Below are 21,381 nucleotides of genomic sequence, written 5' to 3'. Positions count from 1 at the left end.
CAATAATTTTATCTGGGAAATGCAATTCTAAATTTTACAGTGCTTACATGTGACTCCAGACCAAAGGCATAAGATAAACCCAGAGTTGCTGTTAATTGTCTTAACTGGTTTTTAGTATGACATGCATGGCTTTACAAGAAGATCTTGCCACTCATAATCATGGATTTGTTGTGTTGTTATTGTTTCTGCTATGTGGATAGAGATGACCAGACTGGAGACCTGCAGCAGGATTCTCACCAACCAGCAGATGCTGAACTACAGAGAGTCAAAGACCAACACAAAACCAGCATGAAGAACAGGTATGAGAGATTATTTGAGGGAATCAAAGTACAAGAGAACCAAAGCCTCCTGAACAGGATTTACACACAGCTCTACATCATAGAGGGAGAGAGTAAAGGAGTGAATGAAGAACATGAGGTTTTACAGATGGAGAAAACACCCAGAACACAACACTCACAAGACACTCCAATCTACTGCAATGACATCTTTAAACCCACACATGAACCAGGATGTGAGGAGAAAGACAAAATCAAGACTGTCCTTACTAAAGGCATCGCTGGAATCGGAAAAACAGTCTCTGTGCAGAAGTTTGTTTTGGACTGGGCCGAGGGAAAAGCCAATCAGGATGTTGATTTCATGTTTGTGCTACCATTTCGAGAGCTGAACTTGATTCAAGACCATCAGAACAGTCTTCACAGACTTCTGCTGGACTTTCATCCTGAACTTCAAGATCTGGACCCAAAGATTTATGATAAATGTACAGTTTTGTTCATCTTTGATGGTTTGGATGAAAGCAGGATAACACTGATATTTTCAGACCATGAAAAAGTTTCTGATGTAAATGAGACTTCATCAGTGGCTGTGTTGATGTCAAACCTCATAAAAGGAGAGTTGCTTCCCTCTGCTCACATCTGGATCACCTCCAGACCAGCAGCAGCCAATCAGATCCCCTCCAAATACATCACCCGCGTGACAGAAATTCAGGGATTCAATGAGCCTCAGAAGGAGGAATATTTCAGGAAGAGAATCAGTGATGTGCATCAGGCTAGAAGAATCATCTCACACATCAGAAAATCAAGAAGCCTCCACATCATGTGCCACATTCCCGTCTTCTGCTGGATCTCATCCACTGTGCTTCAAAAGCTCTTGAAAGAAGATGTAAGTGCAGAAATCCCTCAAACTCTGACTGAAATGTATATCCACTTCCTGTTGATTCAGATCAACATGAAGAATCAGAAGTATGAAGAGAGAGATCCAGAGAAACTCCTGAAGTACAACAGAGAAGTGATTGTGAAACTTGCTGAACTGGCTTTCAAACAGCTGATAAAGGGCAATGTCATGTTCTATGAGGAGGACCTGAGAGAGAGTGGCATAGACGTAATTTATGCCGCAGTGTATTCAGGGCTTTGCACTGAGATATTTAAGGAAGAATCTGGAATCCTTCAGGGGAAAGTCTACTGCTTTGTACATTTGAGCTTTCAGGAGTTTCTAGCTGCTTTCTATGTCTTTTACTCCCATCTGACGAAGAACATGGAGCCATTGGATTTGTTTGAGAGGTACAGATCTGAGAAAATCTCTCTGTGTGATCTTCTAATATCAGCAGTTGATAAAACTCTCCAAATCAAAAATGGACTACTGGATCTTTTCCTGCGGTTCTTGCTGGGCATCTCACTTGAGTCCAATCAGAAAATTTTAAAAGTTTTACTGATACACACAGAGAACAGCTCAGAGAGCATCAGTGAAACGATACAGTACATTAAAGACACAATCAAGAGGGATGACTATCAGATGGCTCTTTCAGTTGACAAATCCATCAATCTGTTCCTCTGTCTGCTGGAAGTGAATGATCAGACTCTGTACAAAGAAATTCAGGAGTTTGTAAAATCAGACAAACACTTAGAGAATCAACTCTCTCCTGCTCACTGCTCAGCAATCGCCTACATGCTTCAGATGTCAGAGGAGGTGCTGGATGAGTTCGATCTCATGAAATACAACACATCAGTTGAGGGTAGATGGAGACTGATACCAGCTGTGATGAACTGCAGAAAAGCTCTGTGAGTATTCATTCATGTATTCACAGAAGAAACAGATTTGTCTGTAACTGTATCTGTGAAATCATAACCCTGTTTTATTACTATAATACAAATCCCCCCTGTTCTTTAAGCCTTAAAGGATTAGTTCACTTTTAAATAAACTTTCGCTTATAATTTACTCACCCCCATGTCATCCAAGATGTCCATGTCCTTCTTTCTTCAGTCGAAAAGAAATTAAGGTTTTTGATGAAAACATTCCAGGATTTTTCTCCATACAATGGGCTTGAATGGGCACCAGACGGTTCAAGGTCATAAAAACAGTTTCAGTGCAGCTTCAAAGGGCTTTAAACTATACCAGACGATGAATAAGGGTCTTATCTAGCGAAACGATCAGTCATTTAAAAAAGAAAAAATAAATAAATAGGTTTTATAAGCACAAATGTTCTCCTTGCTCTGTTCTCGGATGCGCGTTCGTGACGTCACGTAATGCGCAATTACGTTGAAAAGGTCACGCATGACATAGGCGGGAGTACAGATTGGGTGTTTACAACTTGAACGTGCAAATACTAAGTCAAACGCCGTTTACAAAAAAAAGGTAACGTTAAAAAAAACAATGTCTTTTTTAAAAAAAACAAAGTTTTTCGCCTGCCCTACCTTTTGAGCCGGAATACACAGAGAAAGAAATTAGGCAGATGGAAGAGACTGCTGCGGCGACACACACCTCTCCAGCATCGGGCAGACGAAGATCTAACGAGACGTGGTGGTGCACATGTGGCAAATGCCAACCATTGCCAACAGAGGAAGAATCTAGATGCTGCCACGACTGGACCATTTCAGTCCCGCCATTAGAATCAGTCGATGAGTCCCTATTTCCATCTCGCTGCATTACCGGACAAAATTTCCACCGTTACTGAGCAACAGCATTTTAAGGGGATTGCACACCGGACACATTGAACGCATTGTTTCCTATGAGTGTACACACCGGCGGTGACATTCGGTGCCTGTCCGCGGCGCCCAGGAAGTTGTTCAAAATCCTGCTGCGCCACAGAGCGCCATGTATACATTGTTTACATTAAATGTATATTATATTTTCCGTTAATGTACATACTGACTTCACCCTGTGCTGCAAGATGCATAGGTTTTACATTCTTAGTTTAACAGCAATATTGAATAAAGTCTAAAAATGTATAATAAACGTAGCCTTTTCTTTCTTTTTGCTTTGTTGTGCCATTTGTCCATGTACACTAACCTCAGTGCGAAATATTAAAGCATATGTAATGTTTCCCTGTTGACGTAAAACACTCCCATTGTGCAGCTCTTCTATCAGGAGTTGAGTCAAAATTGAGCTCGCGCGTCCGGTGTGCGGCCCCCTTTAGAGGTGTTTTTGTTCTGATGGAGAAGGGTATGAGTCTGATGGTACTGACAACACAGGATGGAAGAACCATTAGTTGTTTTACCTTGTTTTTGTAAACGGCGTGTGTCTCAATCACCTCCCTAGTTCAGTAGTCAGGGCACTGATCAGGGAATCAGCCACATTCACGACCTAGGGAACTAGGGAGCAGATTGAGATGCAGGGTTAGTATTTGCATGTTCAAGTTGTAAACACCGAGAAAAAAAAAAAAAAGTTGTAAACACCGAATCTGAACTTCCGCCTATGTCATGCGTGACCTTTTTAACGTAATTGCGTATTACGTGACGTCACGAACGCTCATCTGAGAACAGAGCAAGGCGAACATTTGTGCTTATAAAACGTAAACTTTAAAAAAAAAAAAAAAAAAGACTGATCGTTTCGCTAGATAAGACCCTTATTCATCGTCTGGTATAGTTTAAAGCCCTTTGAAGCTGCACTGAAACTGTCTTTAGGACCTTAAACCGTCTGGTGCCCATTCAAGCCCATTGTATGGAGAAAAATCCTGGAATGTTTTCATCAAAAACCTTAATTTCTTTTCGACTGAAGAAAGAAGGACATTGACATCTTGAATGACATGGGGGTGAGTAAATTATAAGCAAAAGTTTATTTAAAAGTGAACTAATACTTTAAGATGGCTTAAGCATGCATTTTATGCAGCTGCAGTTATCTCTGGATGCCTTTGTCCATATTAAGGGATTTCCTACAGTGCCATCATTTTTAATGAGTCTCAGTTGTGGACTGCACAAGGGCGCCCTTCGACTTCCAGTAAGAATGAAACAGAACTTATATCATTGTGTTATTGCTCCATAAAAACAAGACACATAAAATACAAGTGATTAAAAATTAAATACATCTCTTCACCCTTGTAAATGAGCCTCTTGTTGAGTATATAAGACAATGTCAAAAAAATATTGGGAATAAAAGTCGGAGACAGAGAGCACCGGATCTCTCTTTATGCAGATGATGTCCTGCTATACATCTCTGAACCTGAAAAGTCAATTCCTATGCTATTAAAATGTATCTTAGATTATAGTATCTTATCTGGATATAAAATTAATTTACTAAATTAACTTCCTCTTAATATCTCTACTTCAATTGACCTTTTGTCTCGTTCTCACCTTTCAAAATAACAACAAATGGTTTTAAATATCTCTGTATCTTTATTACACTAGTATTGGATGATCTATTTAATAAAAGCTACACTCCTCTTGTCGATTTGATCAAAAAAGACCTTAATACTCTCGTACACTCCCCATTTCCTTCCTGGGTAGAATAAATGTGATGATAATTAATATTCTCCCTAAATTTTATTTATTTCAATCCCTTCCCTGTTACTTGGCTGAACCTTTTTTTAAAGATATTAATACACACTTTTCTAGATTTATTTGGGACCACAAAATGCCCCAAAACAAATGTAACAAATTAAGGAAACCAAAAGATAAGGGAGGTGTTGCTTTACCAAACTTTCAGTTTTATTATCAGTTTTACACAGGTGAAGCACATGGTCTGTTGGTATAATGAAAGGACCGACTCCACGTGGCTTAACATGAAAGCAATGACTTGTGCTCCCCTTCCAATAAAACGTCTGCCTTTCATTATAAATATTAAAAAACTTTGAATGCTTTTCAAAAAACTTTTTTTCAAATACACTTTGGCCTGGAGAGATGTCAGAACATATCTTAAAATCCCAGCCAGTCTTTCCTTTCCCAACAGGTCAGTAGTTGCTGGGTCAGCATAATTGGCAGTAAGGTATTCCAACAATAGCACAGCTCACTCTCACCCTCTTCATGTGCCAGGAGACTTGTTTTGAAAAGGTGCTGTACAGGACTGACATATGAGATTGTGACATACTCCTCACCTGAGAGAGCATCTGTGAAGTCCTGAAGCGGTTTCAGCAGACAGGACTTTTGTGACTGCTCCCCCCTGCTCCAGAAACCTTTCAATCATTTGCTGCCATGATCACTAGCCTGTGGCTGACTCGGTGATGAGCTGGTGAGCTGGCAGACCCAGCTGAATCTGGACTTCAGTGAGCTCTCTTCTTTTCTTCCAGCTATATGAGAAGCTGCTAACAACTTTCTTACACAGAGAAATGGCCCGGGTGATGCGGCTGTCATCCATCCATGTCCTGTCAGAATCAGAAAGTCTATTATGCTTAATAAATGCTAAATGCTTAATAAAAATATTAAATAAATAAAATAAAATTTATTTAACAAATTAGTGCACACATCAGAAATATGTGAGAGATTTATGTCTCACTGTCTGTATTGAAAAGTACCTTAAATATTTTTCTTTTCTTTCTTTTTTTTTAATTTAACGTGAATGTAGGAGAGCTGAACATCAGTGGAAAAAAGACAAGCTTTTGACATCTTAAAGGAGACTTGGTACAAATACCAAAAAACTGTTAAAGCTGAGAAAACAAAGTATTCGTCTAATGTTATTCTTAAAAATTCTCATAAACCCAAAGCTCTTTTTAGCACAATTAATTCTGTACTAAACACTTCTCAACCTACTTTTTCTGATGTGTCCTCTGACACTTGCAATAGGTTTTTACAATTTTTTGTGGATAAGGTATCAGTTATCAGAACAAACATTATACCTCCTTCTGTGGACCCCTCTGTCCTGATCACTTGCTCAACTGTTTTAAACCAATTTGAGCCTGTGTCTCTTTCTCTTTTGAAATATTATTCATCAGATGAAACCAGGGCTGGACTGGGACAAAAAAATGGCCCTGGCATTTTTGCTCAGACCAGTCCACCACAATCGGTCAGACACCACCCACCAGTACACCATCCTTGCAGTCCCTGTAAATATGCATACCTACTGTTCCATTCCCCAAAGCCCCTACAAAGCTGAGTAGTAAGTGCAAGTGGACCAGTGTACTCACTCTCGCTTGACTGACTCCCTGGTGATCAAAAGTGGCAGTGGAGTAGGGCCTACACACCAATGGACAGCAAAGATCAGAAAAAAAAATCTTATTTTAAGTGTTTAACTTTGCATTATAATCTTGATGGACAATGTGCTCCATGTTATAAAAGCTAGTTAACCCTTAGAACATGGATGTAGTATACTGATAATTCTATTTAATTCATTTTTTTAAACGAAACAGACAGAAGAAAAACTATAATTACAAATATACTTTTTTTAAAGAGCACAAACCCCTCTTTAAGTGTCAAACATTTACCTCTTATTGTTTAGATACTCCCCATTAAAAACAATGAAAAAGAAAACTATACTACCAAATTATTCGCAAAAAACGTCCTAATAAAATTATATACATGTTATTCACTTGCCATAAACAACCAAGTGTTCATACCAGAGTAATAGGGTACAAGAGCTACAAAACATAACTTTTTATAGCTGAAAAGTGAGATCTAGTAGACCATCATCACGACTAACGGCTATAAATAGACACGTATAGTCTCGTTGTGAAATAAACACATCATCAGTAATATTACATTAAAATAATAACCTGATTTTTTTTGGGAAAAATCAAATTGCATCATTTCAGGTTTTTCTAGTTAATGAGAAGGGGCGTTACTGCATAAGTGAACTCTGATAGCTACAAGGGCACACTGCTAGCTACAAAAAAAGCTTTTGCTGTGCTATTTGACTTTAGCTGACTGAGTGACCAGTGCAGTAGGTGACAGTCTGACTTTATAATAACGACGACGATTATGTTGTCTTCTAGCCTAATATTCATTAATTTAGGTAAAGCATCATCGTCGTCGTCGTCGTCGCATCGTGAGTCCCTCGCTCCCTCCCTCCCTGTTAATCATGTAACTACCCTGCTTACCGCTTCTATTATACTCTCCTGCTTACTCTGTCCCTCATTGGCTTCACTGTCAAACACCTGCTGCTCCTCTGCCTGACAGGTGTCTCCTCCATGTTCTTCTATGTTCTTGCACGTCGTCAGGTACTGTAAACTGAAGCTACTGTAACCGTACTAAACATGTCAGTAATTTTTGCACGTTGAGGCATCAACCTCTACATTTTTTTTATTTTTTTACCCGCAACTTCTCCGCACCCCCCTTGCACTTGCGCTTTTGTTTCTCCATCCTAATCCACAGATGTTTTGGCTCTGAGACACTGCATATGACACACGAAACACAGGGGACGGGGTGGAGTCTGTTAAGAGATATGATTGGGCCAGCCCAGTGTCAGTATGGAAAATTAACCAATGGGCCGCTGTACCTGCTTTATGGGCCGGTCGTTGGCCAATTTTATGTTTATAAAAAAAAAAAATCATATTATATCGCGGCCCCGCCCCCAAGTGCGGGCCTGGATGAAACCCTCCGCCTGTCCTACAGATGTAGTATCACCACGTCTTTTAAAGGAGATTTTTGATTCCATTAGGCATGTAGTTCAAGAAATTATAAAGAGCAGTTTGACCTTAGGTGTTGTTCCACTAAATTTTAAACATGCTGTGTTCCAACCTCTGATAAAAAAATCCAACCTGGACACGACGGTTCTGTCTAATTATAGAACAGTCTCTAAACTCCCCTTCCTCTCTAAAATATTAGAGAAAATAGTCTGTACACAATTGCAATCTTTCTTAGATAGACATTCAATGGGACTTTTAAAGGTTTTTAATGACCTTTTATTGGTTACTGACTCAGGAGACTCAGCAATTCTTATGCTTTTAGATCTCACATCTGCTTTTGACACCACTGATCATAATATCTTACTTTCCCGGTTGGAACATTTTATTGGTATTAATGGTACTGCTCTGAAGTGGTTTAGATCGTACTTATCAGACAGGACTTTTTCTGTCCACCTTGGTGACTATGTTTCCCCATCAGCACCCCTTCCATTTGGAGTCCCTCTAGGCTCTATTTTCGGCCCAATGCTGTTCTCCTTGTATATGCTCCCATTAGGGTCAATTCTCAGGAAATATGAAATGTAGTTTCATTGTTATGCAGATGACACACAAATTGATCTTCCAATAAAACGGAAAAATGCCAGTCCTTTAAAACATCCTTTTGACTGTCTCAAAGACATTAAGGATTGGATAGCCTTATTTTTTTACATTTTAATGAGAGCAAAACTGAAATCATTATATTTGGTCCAAACTGTACTAATAAGACCTTTAACATTGATTTGGGCCCCTTGCTTCCCTATGTTAAATCCACTGTTAAAAATCTGGGGGTAATAATGGATACAGATTTTAAACTTGACAAACAGATAAAGTCAGTAGTCAGGTCAAGTTTTTGTCAGTTAAGGCTTTTATCTAAAGTTAAGCATTTTTTTCATTTAATGATTTTGAAAGGCTTATACATGTTTTTATTTCATCACGTTTAGACTATTGTAATGCTCTCTATGTTGGTGTCAACCAGGCCTCTCTCTCACGCTTGCAGTTAGTGCAAAATGCAGCAGCTCGACTTTTAACACGAACACGTAAACAGGAACATATTTCACCCATATTGTCTTCGCTACATTGGCTTCCGGTTCGTTTTATGATTGATTTTAAGGTTTTAATGCTTGCTTATAAATCATTAAATGGCCTAGCACCAACTTGCCTTTCTGACCTTATACAATTGCACATCCCATCAAGGTCTCTGAGGTCTGCTGACCATATGCTGCTGACAGTTCCTAGAGTAAGACTAAAGTACAGGGGTGATTGTGCCTTTACAGTAGCTGCCCCTAATCTCTGGAACTCACTACCTTTTGTTTGTGAGGATGGCCCCTAATTTAACTGCTTTTAAAACTAGTCTTAAAACATATTTTTATTCTTTGACGTTTAATACAGTCTGAGAGCTGTGGAGTTTTTTTTTTTTTTTCTCCTAATTTGTAATGTTTTGTATATTGCCCTTTTTATTGTTGTTGTTTGTTTTATGACCCTTTTATATGTACAGCACTTTGGTCAACTACTGTTGTTTTTAAATGTGCTTTAGAAATGAATTAAACTTGAAACAAACTTTTTTATTTAACAAGACAGATCATCATCTGTGTTTAACTGTGTGTAATGAAATCACTACATGTTCAAATGTTGTTTTAACTTTGGTTGCATTTTCTTGGCTAGGCATACTAAAAACTAGGCATTACTGCAAACAATAATTTGAGCGTAATATGCTTAAGTTAAAAATAAATAAATAAATAAATTTCCAAATCAAATACAAACATAGCACTCACCAATGGCCAGATGAAGTCGGTGACAAAAGCACTGCATCCTCAGCCACTTCTTCAGTTCAACAGTTTTGATAAGGTTGCTTGCCATTGTCGGTCGTTATGGCAACTAGCACCTTTTCGTCGAGCTTCCAGTTCACCAGTGCGTCCTGCAGGGCTTCCGCTATATTCTCCCTGGTGTGGTCTTGGGGAAAATAGCTGGTTTGGAGACACACGGTTTTCATTTCCCAGTATTCAATAAAATGTATCGTCAAACTCCTATATGGCTCGTACGTCCTGCTTGTCCATATATTGGTTGTCCGTCTGACCTCAGTGTACATTTCTGGTAGCGCTTCTGTTGCAAAGTATACTTGCGACTGGGTAGCTGGTATCTTGAGTCAATGGTTTTTAGCCATTTTAGCATTTATGGTTTTAAAACCTTCCTGTTCCACTGGTGAAACTGGAACCATATCTTTAGCGATGTGGTAAGCTACCACATTTGTTATATCGCACCATCTGGAACTTTTATTTTCATAAGGCATGCTGCGGGTAAACAAAGCTTCCAACAAGCTTTGTTTTGGGACAGAAAACTTTTCAGGCTGCTTAGTTTTCAAGGCTGATGTTGTAGCAGACAAAGCTCGGAGTTCTAAACACTCATCGTACTGCACTTTATGATGATGTTGTAGGTGGTGGAAGAGATTTGATGTGCTTCCCCTTTTTGAATTAATCGTTTTATGGCACTCTTTACAGATGCTTGTTTTTGCTGCTCATCTGATATTTTAAATCCAAACCATCTCCAAATAACTGAATCGTTGTTTTTCTTTTTACTAACCAGATCATCTTCTGCAGTGTTGACCGTGTTTTCCTCCATGTTTCAGTCGAACATGTGATGGAGTGGGCTTGGTCCAGTTCACGCGCAAAGCGAGAGTGGGGAAGGGTTGCATATATCGGTATAGACGGTATTGTCTCATCTTGTATCGTGCCGAAAGAAAATATCAGAATATCGCCTAAACTCTGTATACCGCCCAGCCCTAGGTCAAGAAGAACCTCTGGAATCGCGGCTTTTAAAGGACGTTTATGAATAGTATTTCATTTAGTATTTGTGTCAAAGTATTTAGATGCTGTCACTGCTGTTTGTTAGCTCTCAATATACGGTTTTATCCAGATTAAAGCTTTACTGTAGCTGAACACATGACTGAGTAGTAGCATTTTTGTAAAGGTAGCATTTAATTTATAGCATGAACAACTGTTTTTCTATGAACTTAGAAGATTGTTGGCGTTTGTTGTAGAAGTATGCAATAGAATTTAGCTAACGTTACCTGGCTAGAAGCAAAAATGCTTTGGTCTTTGTTTACATCCTTGATGGAACCAAACGTACAAACAGAACTATACATTTAAAAGACATGTACAAACAATAAAACGTACTTACAGTTTGGGGCCGATAAACAGCAGCTTCTGCTTTTAAAGTGGGAACTGCTTCATCTTTCAGTAAAAGCCTTTATGCAAATCCAGCATTTAACTTGTGTAGATTCTGGAAGCTGTATTCCACGCTGCATTCAGTGTATGGCAAATGTCAGGGCATGTCAAAATTCTTCCAAGGCCCCAAAAATCCTCAGACTCCAGAGGGTTAAATATGCCATGGGTTGCCACCCACTGGCAACAGGAAGTGACATGTTTAACTCTACGGGGCACTGTTAGCAAATCTCAAACTTCACATGTTTAATAAGAGTCCTGGCTTGATAAGACATCTACATGCCAACATTTAGTTATAGTCATATCGCCACCAGCTGGTAGCAGGAAGTGAAGCAAATACAAATTACTGACATTGTCATCCTATATTTATATACTTAAATGCATATTGCCCACCGTGCTCTGTTTTCCTAAAGCCACTGGGTGGTGATGGCATGGGTGTGAGGGCCCTTTAATTGCTGCTTGCACAGTCACAGCCCGGTCAATAATGGGACTATATTCAAGCCATTCATCAATCCCAATAGTCAAAGTTTGCAGACGTTTTGGGTCCATGAACTGGATCTCGTTCAGGACTCACGCTGTCAGAGGAGGCCTGACTAACAGCTCCAAATTGCTGCAGAGCAGACGGCTCACATCGGGAATTCTGAATCTCATCCTCTGAATGAGTGACAGATCTCTGCTCAGTTACCTGTCCTCCATCAGCTGTTTTTGTTTTCTTAGAGATATAATAATCCACTGTATTGGGATGCTTAGCCTTTTTGCAGATTCCTAATCATTCTAACAACTGTAAACTAATAACCTATTGCTCCTATTTTATTCTGTTGCCCCCATCAACACAGAGACATACATATAAATGCATATTAAACAATTTTCAAATATGAAACGCTGTGTACATGACTACAATAAATTGATGGCAATATGGGGGGGGGGGGCACTAATGTCGCCCATGCAGGCACCCATTCAAACAACTCACGTGCCGCACCTCTTAAAGTGGTCATGACTTCAGTGGTTCCTTTATAGATATTATTGAAAGCAGATACTTTAATCTTCTGAATGAAGAAAACATTTCAAAACTCACGGATAAGCAAATGCTGTTGTCAGTCCCAAACAGTGACGGTGAAAGCAGCATGCATATTTCTATTACTGATATATTGCTGTTAAATGCCCTTTTAATTATTGGTGCATTATTTTCCATGTTAGGATTGTTTTATTATTATTTGTAATTATAATGACAAAATGTTTAAATAAACCTTGAAATATTAACAACATAAATTACAGTTATTATTTATTTGTAAGTTACTTAAGGTTATACTGATAAGCCACTTTATTTGACTAATCAGAAAATAACAGATTGAAAACATAAAAATGGTCACGCTTCATATTAGGTGTCCTTGTGTAATTATAGAAATAACTAAAGCTGTAGATGCTTGCAGGTATTTAAAAAAAATATATAAGTACAATGTAAAAACATTTACAGAATAATTAAATGATTAATTTAAATGTTAGTACTTAGTTAAAGACACTTAATATAAAGTGGGGACAAAGTAAAGTAAAGTAATTAATAGATGAATCAACCATCAAATTAATCGTTTATTACAGCCCTAAATACAATAAATAATTTTTTCCTTTTTCTTTATTGGTGATTATAAACTCTACCTGTAAACATATATAAATATATATTGCTGTTTGTTTTGATCTCTACACAGACTACATGGGTGTAATCTCACTGGTCATTGTTGTGAAAGTTTGTCTTCAGCTCTACAATCTTCAAAGTCTCTCTTGAGAGAGATGGATCTGAGTAACAATGACCTGCAAGATTCAGGTGTAAAGCTTCTTTCTGATGGACTGAAGAGTCCAAACTGTCAGCTGGAGATACTGAGGTTTGAGTTCGAATTCTTTCATTTGTTTTTTGTTTGTTTTGCATTTATTATTAACAATCACACTGTTGAGACTGTATGCAACTACATGGCGTTCCCTTTCGAAAGGGAACTTCAACTCTACGTTGAACACGCAATGGGGAACGTCACACGTGACCCGGTGTCTGAAAGCCAACTATCCAACTCCAATCCCTATTGGCCAGCGACAGCCTATGAGGTAATACGGCGCGACCCGGCTGTATAAAGGAGCGCCTAGAGAAGCAGTCATTATCTCATCGTCTTTCGGTCCTGTTCTGTCTGATCGTGACTATATCGACTCCGATAAGGGATTCAATATATGCCTTACAAACGTTCAAGAGAGTGTGTTTATCCATGTCCCAGGGTTTGACACTTGATATACACATTTTTCTGGGCGTTTCTATTTGGAGAGGAGCACGCATAGACGGTGCTTGAGGGCACTGTTTGTGTGTTTGTCTATTGTTTACTGTGAGCATCTACCTATCGGGACGCTCCGTTCTCGTTTGGCACTCTTCCCGAGGGAAGAGCTGTCTGCATCTGTGCCTGGTGATTCTAGCCCCGTTTGTGCTGAGGCATAACGGCGGCTGCAATCATAGGGCTCACAGGTGAGCTTGTTGGGAAGTTTGATAAAGTTGTATTCTCTCTCAACTCCCCCAGGTCTGGCGAGGATGAGTGGATGATGATGACGTTCGTGTTTGACGGCATCACGTCCAGCGGCGAGCGTTCCTTTGGCTGTTGTGTGTGTGGAGCTGCTGTGTTTTTGGGATGCGCTTTCGGCGGGCTGCAGATGCCGTGAGAGCGTGTTAAGAAAGGGGCCGCGTGCGGACAGCTCGAGGAGCAGTTCCTTTCTGTCCATGAATGCTGCAGCTTCCATGACTTTCCTTTCCCTTCTGATCTCCGCGTTTGAGATCGGGAGGGCATGGAAAAACCCCTAGCCATCCAGATTTATATCTGAACCCAGACAGACGGGAGGAGGAAGAAGCAAGAGTGAGATGGATGATCGATTGTAAACACCGTTGCGTTTGTAATCGATTCCCCAGCTACATAGGGCAATTTAATGTAAAAAAGGAGCATTACGAGTCTTCGGTCTTTGAGCCGCAGGAGGGTCTATATTTTGTGTTTAAACTTAGACCTTATTTTCCTGTATAGTTTTCTGAGCATGTAGTCAGGAAAAAGTAAGGTTTTTTTGGGCAAACTGAAGTTTATAGACTGGCTAGAATATATATTATGCAGGCCACGAAATGGCCGCCTCTTTGCCATCTGTTGTTTAGAGTAGCTTCTCTGCTGCCTTCTAGAGTAGTTTGAGTTAGCACTTGTCACTTCAGTTAATATGTATGTTTAGGTCGGCCTTAATCGGACGCCTGACATTGTTTGCTTGTGAGCTTTGCTTTCTTTTTCTTATCCATGAGATTTGGAGGTGAAGCCCAGGTTTCACTAGGCTTGTGGCCCTGTAGAAGGTCTGTAACTTAGCGGCCAGGCTAGAGCTATGTTAGGTGTGTTATTTAAATATTTTAAACCTATGTATACTTCCCTTGTCAGGTTGTATAATTCCTAGTTCTGGCCTTCTCCCGAGGGAGTTGTTAGGCCTTACGCCCATTATCCCTTTGCTATGTAAGTGCAATTTTTGAGTTAGGTTGTAGACTGTTTTTAGGCTTTTAGGCTTCCTGAGGCTGTTATCTCAGGTGGTAGGCCCTTATCTTTGCGTAGATAAGTCATGCTGTGTGTGCTAGGCCCCACTTTCTAGAACTTTTATGCTATGGAAAATGTGTTTTTTCCACTGAGCAACATGTTTTCTTTAATCAAGTTTGAGTTGATGTTGCTAGTGTTTAGCATCCGTCCCCTATGGATTTGAGAATCTGTATGGAGAAAATTATTTTCCTCTGTGAAAATAGCATATACATCAAGTGTTGTGTTTGCTTTGAAGTTCTAGACTTTTGCCCTACATTGTATGTGAGCTCACTTATGCTGCCACAGGTCAGCACCTGTTCTCATAATAGCAGGCTTTTCATTAGCCGGTATTAGAGACATTGATGACCTAATATTCCCCATTAGTAGGTTTATTGGTGTTACTGAGTGCATCACCTGTTGGATTGTATACTCAGGGTAGTATAGAACCACTTTTTGAGAAAAGCTGGTTTCTATTAGCTCCCTTTTTGTGATCTTGTTAACAGATATATTGCATATAACTTTGATTGTAGGCTTATGGTTAATTAGCCCTTTCCTAGTTAGCAATTGTACTTCTACAAGTGCTGTTAGCTGATCATAGTTTGCTCACATATTTTGCATTATTTCACGAGCTGAGGCCACATGTCATTGGAACGGTAGGCCCCAACAGGCCTCCTTTCTAGTTCACATGATGGCACAGTTTGTGTTTTATTCTGCAAACAGGCTGAATGCCACTTGTTGCTGAGATTGTAGACCCCACAAGGCCTCCTTTTTAGCTGACTTGTTGGCAGGATACCTGTGAGTACAATACCATCATCGGCCACGCCCCACCTCTATTGAGTAGGCCTTAAGCAGGCCTCTCGTGGAGTATGTGGTGTAATATGCATTTCCTTTTAGAAACTAAATCTTTGAATGCATGGCCTGATGGTTGGTATGGTTATGGTCACCACTTGCTGATGCCACGTGTTTACTAAGGTAGGCCCTATGGGCTTCCTGTGCAGCATGTTGGAGGTACTCCTCTCGCTTTGAGAGTAAAAAGGTGCTTTTTCCGAGTACTCTTCTGAGTGGCTGACCTCTCAGGGGTGAGTTTTTGTGGTAAAACATTACTGAGGATTGGTTTTAACTACATCAGCCTCCTTGAGTCTGGGTTTCTAAGCTAGTTGAGCTAAATAGCTACCTAGTATCTAGGTTGGTTCTATTTTTTGCTCCTAGAACCCTAAAACGAGCTGCTCGTTGGATACAAGCTAAAGCCACGTGTCATTGAATCGGTAGGCCCCCTTCAGGCCTCCTTTTTAGTTCACATGTTGGCACAGCTTGTGTTTTTATTCTGCAAACAGGCTGAACGCAGCTTGTTGTTGAAATGGTAGGCCCCTTTAGGCCTAATTTTTTAGCTGACTTGCTGGCAGGATGCCTGGGAAACCATGCCACCATTGGCCACGCCCCATCGCTGAAACGGATGGGCCCTAAACTGGCCTGTTCGTGATGTTTGGCAGCGTTTTCATGTATTCCCTCTTTGGAAATCTCTAATACACTGCCTTTTTTGGATGAAATGGTTTTGATAGCCACTTGCTGATGCCACGTGTTTACTAAGGTAGGCCTACTTCGGCCTCCGGTGTAGCATGTGGAGTTCAGTTATGTACTCCTCTTGCTGTGAGAGTAACAGGGTGCTTTTACCGAGTATGTTGAGTGGCTGGCCCCTCAGGTTGATTATGGTAATGAAACCTTACTAAGGTTTGGTTTAACCTACATCTGCCTCCCTGAGTCTGATTCTACTCTAGTTGAGCTAAGAGCCACCTAACGCCTAGGGTGGATCTTTTATGCTCCTTGAAACGGCCACAAGACTTACACCGTGTGTCTTAGAGGTTGCTAGGCCCTATGGGCCGCCTTTTTGAACACACTGGTATATGTTTATGTATATTTCTCTTTGAGAATTTTCTGTGTACACTTCTGTGTAGACACTTCTCCAACCTCCTTCAGTCCGGTTGTTTATCATTCTTGGTGCCTAAACACTGCCACGAGCTGATGCCACGTGTCTGCTGAGGTTATAGGCCCTTCCAGGTCTTCCTTAATACGTGTTGGCGTACGCTGTACTCCTCTTGCTTGAAAGAGTAAAAGGTGCTTTTACTGTGTACACTGCTCGTCGGATTGTGTTAGGTGGATTGTCATGCGGGTACTTTGCAGCACTCTTATGCTGCCATTGAGGTTGTCTGTCTGCCCCAGCAAGACAGGTGTTCAGGGTGGCCCCTCCAGGCCACTTTCTGAATATACTTCTGTTTCACATATAGCTAATATCATGTTGTAGGCCCCTCTCCAGCCTCCATAAGTATGTGCCCATTGCATGGTCTGCCTGTTAGCTCTGTACTTCCCTTTTGGGTTATGTATGTAATAGTCCTTAGCTCCCTAAGCTGATCATGGTGGTAGGCCTTAATCAGGCCTCCTCCTAAGACTCAGCCCTAGGTTGGTTTGTGCTCCCCTGTATGAACAGGTGTTTAGCGCACAGCATCCTCAGTGCGTTAATTAAGCGCTGAGTAGATCCTAGGATGAGTGGATTATACTCCCCTCAATACGAGGGTTCATAGCACTCAGCTGAGTTCTGCTCTCCAGGATGCCCATCTTTACACGTTGGTCTGAGTTGCTCCTGCCTTTCTGCAGTCACTCTTACCTGCTTTCTTCCATGAAGAATGTGTTATGGAAATTCTGTACTCAGACAGGGTTGACTAAGACTAAGTTTGTCCTATGATAGACCAGGTCGGCCTCCCTGTTGGCATTGAGGGTGACTTCGTTCCCCTCTAGTGACTGGCCGGGGTTCCTTCAGTTCTCTGGCCACATTCCCTTAAAGGGACCACTTTCTCTTCTGAAAAGTTGGTTCCAGATGCCTTAAGAGGCCTTGGTAGGCCTTCTGCGGAAGGCCTTCTTGAGGCTCAGCTTGGGCTGTTGGCCAAAGGGAATGCTGTCACTGACAGCCTGGTGTGACCCGAGGATGAGCTGCTAAGCGTTTCCTTCGAAACTGCTCAACGTTTGTCAGCCATATTATTTGGCATGCACTCTCCGCAAGCATGGCGGTGTGGGTATTTCGTTCCCCATTGCGTGTTCAACGCAGAGTTGAAGTTCCCTTTCGAAAGGGAATGTCTCAGGTTACGTATGTAACCATAGTTCCCTGAGAACCAGGGAACGAGACTCTGCGTTTCCTTGCCATGCTTCGGGTTGCCTGCCTGCAGAACAGTCCCTCAAGACGAGGGATAATAACTGCTTCTCCAGGCACTCCTTTATACATCCGGGTCATGCCGTATTACGTCATAGGCTGTCGCCGGCTATTAGGGATTGGAGTTGTTGGATAGTTGGCTTTCAGACACCGGGTCACGTGTGATGTTCCCCATTGCGTGTTTAACGCAGAGTCTCGTTCCCTGGTTCTCAGGAAACTATGGTTACATACGTAACCTGAGACGTTTTTTTTTATTCAGATTTCCCGTATGTAATCTCACTGCACAGTCTTGTGAGAGTTTGTCTTCAGTTCTGCAATCCTCAAACTCCTGTCTGAGAGAGCTGGACCTGAGTAACAACGACCTGCAGGATTTAGGAGTGAAACTTCTTTCTGATGGACTGAAGAGTCCAAACTTCCAGCTGCAGATACTGAGGTAAATGGTTTTTCATACAATTAAAAAATATATATTATAATGAACCAAATGTGGCATCTGTTCTTTGAATGTTAACGAACAAGAGACATGGTTGCAGTTTTTTTCCATATTCATACAGATGGACTGTATTTTCCAGTCTGAGAATTATGTACCATGTGGACTGCATAAATGCAAACATTCAGTGTAATTCAATTCATGCATGGATTGCTTTCAACAGCACAAGCTAGCAGCACCATCTAGTGGGTGTGTGCAGGACACCCATAGCATCTCAGCCAGCATCCAAAATTATATGAAAAATATGAAATTATTTTAATTGCCATTTGGCTGTTTTTGTTTTTTTTTTTTTTGGTAACACTTTATTTTGAGGGTCCAGAATAATGCATTAGTTAAGCATTAACCCTTAAAGACCTAGAGCATTTTTGGAGCTCCTGACTTGCCTGCACCTTTCTCTGGTTTTCTAACCTATTCTAGCAGTCAGCATCAAGTGTCATATATCATTTTAAACAGGACAACTTGAAGTTTCAGTTTAGCTCATTTAAAGTGTCAATTTTACATTTATTTTGACTGAGAATGGATAAAATTCCCAGAATAAAAAAAAAAAAAAAAAAAAAAAAAAATATATATATATATATATATATATATATAAAACAACCAAACAGAGCAGTCCTGTGACTGTACTCACTGAACAAGTTACATTTGATTGCACCAGTTCACTGCATAGAGACATGTTTGAAAACATAAATTGCAATAACTTATTTGATGTGAAACTGTTTTATCCTCATTTTTGGTTCATGTTATGTCAAAGTCATTGTAATAAAGTTCAAAGTTCTTAGGGAATGAAGAGGACAGGGTCAGCTTTGACTGCTGACTGAGGCTTTATTCAGATTATTCAATCTCCAACAGAAGTCAGTGCATCAGCACATAAACAGAAAAAATGTCACAACAATAACTTTCACTCCAGTGTAAACGTTCCAAGCAGCTTCAGGCGTTTCTCAGTCAGCAGTCCCTCTCTCTCTCACTCACTCCTGCTTCTCCTGGCATTTTATCCTGTCTCCACGCTAATTACTGAAACAGGAAACAGGTGTTCGTTATTTGCATTTAACCCGCTCACTCACCATGCATCTCCCGACTCTCTCTCCCACTGCAGACTTCGCTGAACCACGCCCCCCTCGCCACAGTCATGCAGTTTTCTCATTCAAATCGGTCATTTTTGTGTTTGTTTTTATACACGCAGATACACGTGCATGCAAATACTTTCTCTCTGCGCTTATTCATACTTCCAAAGAAACATGATAGTATCGTAACATAGTAACATTTTGCTCTGTTTGTGACTTTCACAACTCATTTCAAAGAATTATGTTAACCAAATTACACTTTAAAACCTTAAAATGAATAACATTTCTGTAATCATTTAATCATTAACCAGCGATCTTTATCTCCATCCTCAACAGCAACCGTAAACAAATTGTGCAGTCGTTATGAATTTAAAAATTGCCACCTCAAAAAGCTTGAAACAATATGTTTTATGGCAGTGATATGATAGCTCATTAGCTCATCACAGATTGCAATATACCTTGAAGGGAAGTGAAGTGGAATACCATTTTTGTTGATTAATAACTTAAATTCTGCTCTGTACCTGATACAGAATTATTATATATCATCAGAGAGGACTGCTGTAAGTGTAATATGTTCACGTTTAAATGTTGCCAATACGTCTATGTTGTATCTTTCACCATTTATCCAAACAAAACAAAAAAAATGTTTTGTGGCTGTGAAAGTTATGTATTAATACTTATATAACAATGAGAGACTCCAGAAGACTTATACAGAAGACTTACCTCTGTTCGTTTGACAGTTTATCAGCATTAGGCCCCACCCCATGTTCCCAACATATCTGAAATCGAGCTCTCGCCTTTCAATAAAAAATCTTTTGTGCTCAAGAAATCTTTACTGCAATCCTGTTGTTTAAAGACCTAGCACCACCCCCGATCACTTGGCGTTATCTTGCAGGCGTCAGCCCAAACAAATCGGTCCCAGCATGCCAAGGCCTACCACCACTATGGCCAAAACATCCACAATCCCTTTCCCCGTCTTTCTCTACTCCAGACCACTCAATCATGTGACTATTAAGGCCCATAGAGTGCCAAGCTTGCAACTCGGGCCACAGATTCAGTTTCAGCCAGCTCCCACTCTCCACCCCCTCTGGCACAAAAACATAAGAGCACAGCTCAAATCCTTTTCATTTTCTGCCCCTGGTTGAATTTCGCTTCAGTCACTAAATCATGAGCACAGTTTATCTGGATACTCAACTTCAATCAGAGAAAATACACATTTTAAACCGTTTTCTTACAAGGGATTTGCCATTCTTAGCTAACGCGCTACTTCCTTATAGCTTAAACGCATGCTTACAAACAGCAGCTTGCACATTACGTGCAGTTAGACCGCAAGCACAGTAGCACACAGAATCATTAATAAGAACTTATTGTCAGCGCTTTCCTGCGATTCATCAACAAAATTAACCAGAAACTGAAAGTTATATAACATATATGTGTTTCTGTTTTCAAGTAACTTAAACCCAGCTACACTATTGTTAAAGGGACACTGTACAAACTGGTAGGACAATTTCATACACACATTCATTCTCACTAATGCATTCAAATAAATCCCACTTCATCTATATCTTATTTACAACAAACAAAAATTGATAAAAATAAAAAATGGGAAAAAAATTGCATGTACATGAGAATTCACAGCCTTTGCTAAATACTTTGTTGAAGCACCTTTGGCACCAATACAGCCTCAAGTCTTTTTGAGTATGATGCTACAAGCTTGGCACACCTATTTTTGGGCAGTTTCTCTCATTCTTTGCAGAACCTCTCAACCTCTATCAGGTTGGATAGGGAGCGATGCTTAACAGCCATTTTCAGATCTCTCCAGGGATCAATCGGGTTCAAGTGTGGGCTCTGGCTGGGCCACTCAAGGACATTCACATAGTTGTCCCATTGCCAATCCTTTGTTATCCTGGCTGTGTACTTAGGGTCGTTGTCCTGTTGAAAGATGAACCTTCACCTTAGTCTGAGGTCCAGAGCACTCTGGAGCAGGTTTTCATCAAGGATGTCTCTGTACATTGCTGCATTCATCTTTCCCTCAATCCTGACTAGTCTCCCAGT

General features: G+C 40.4%; 1 protein-coding gene across 1 annotated transcript in view; it reads left to right on the top strand.

Moving 5' to 3' along the window:
• The first annotated feature begins 288 nt into the window (after positions 1 to 288).
• Positions 289 to 21,381, top strand: part of LOC137024899 (NACHT, LRR and PYD domains-containing protein 3-like) — a 38,711-nt gene continuing 17,618 nt past the window's right edge. Inside the window, exons 1-3 of the mRNA XM_067392851.1 lie at positions 289 to 2,054; positions 12,723 to 12,896; positions 18,038 to 18,211. Of these exons, the coding sequence (XP_067248952.1) occupies positions 289 to 2,054; positions 12,723 to 12,896; positions 18,038 to 18,211 (2,114 nt within the window). The remainder of the gene's footprint in view (positions 2,055 to 12,722; positions 12,897 to 18,037; positions 18,212 to 21,381) is intronic.

Source organism: Chanodichthys erythropterus, chromosome 8 (genome assembly GCF_024489055.1).
Source record: "Chanodichthys erythropterus isolate Z2021 chromosome 8, ASM2448905v1, whole genome shotgun sequence".
Taxonomy (NCBI): Eukaryota; Metazoa; Chordata; class Actinopteri; order Cypriniformes; family Xenocyprididae; genus Chanodichthys; species Chanodichthys erythropterus.
The sequence above is the reverse complement of the archived record's forward strand: the minus strand, read 5'-3'. Positions and strand labels throughout refer to the sequence as shown.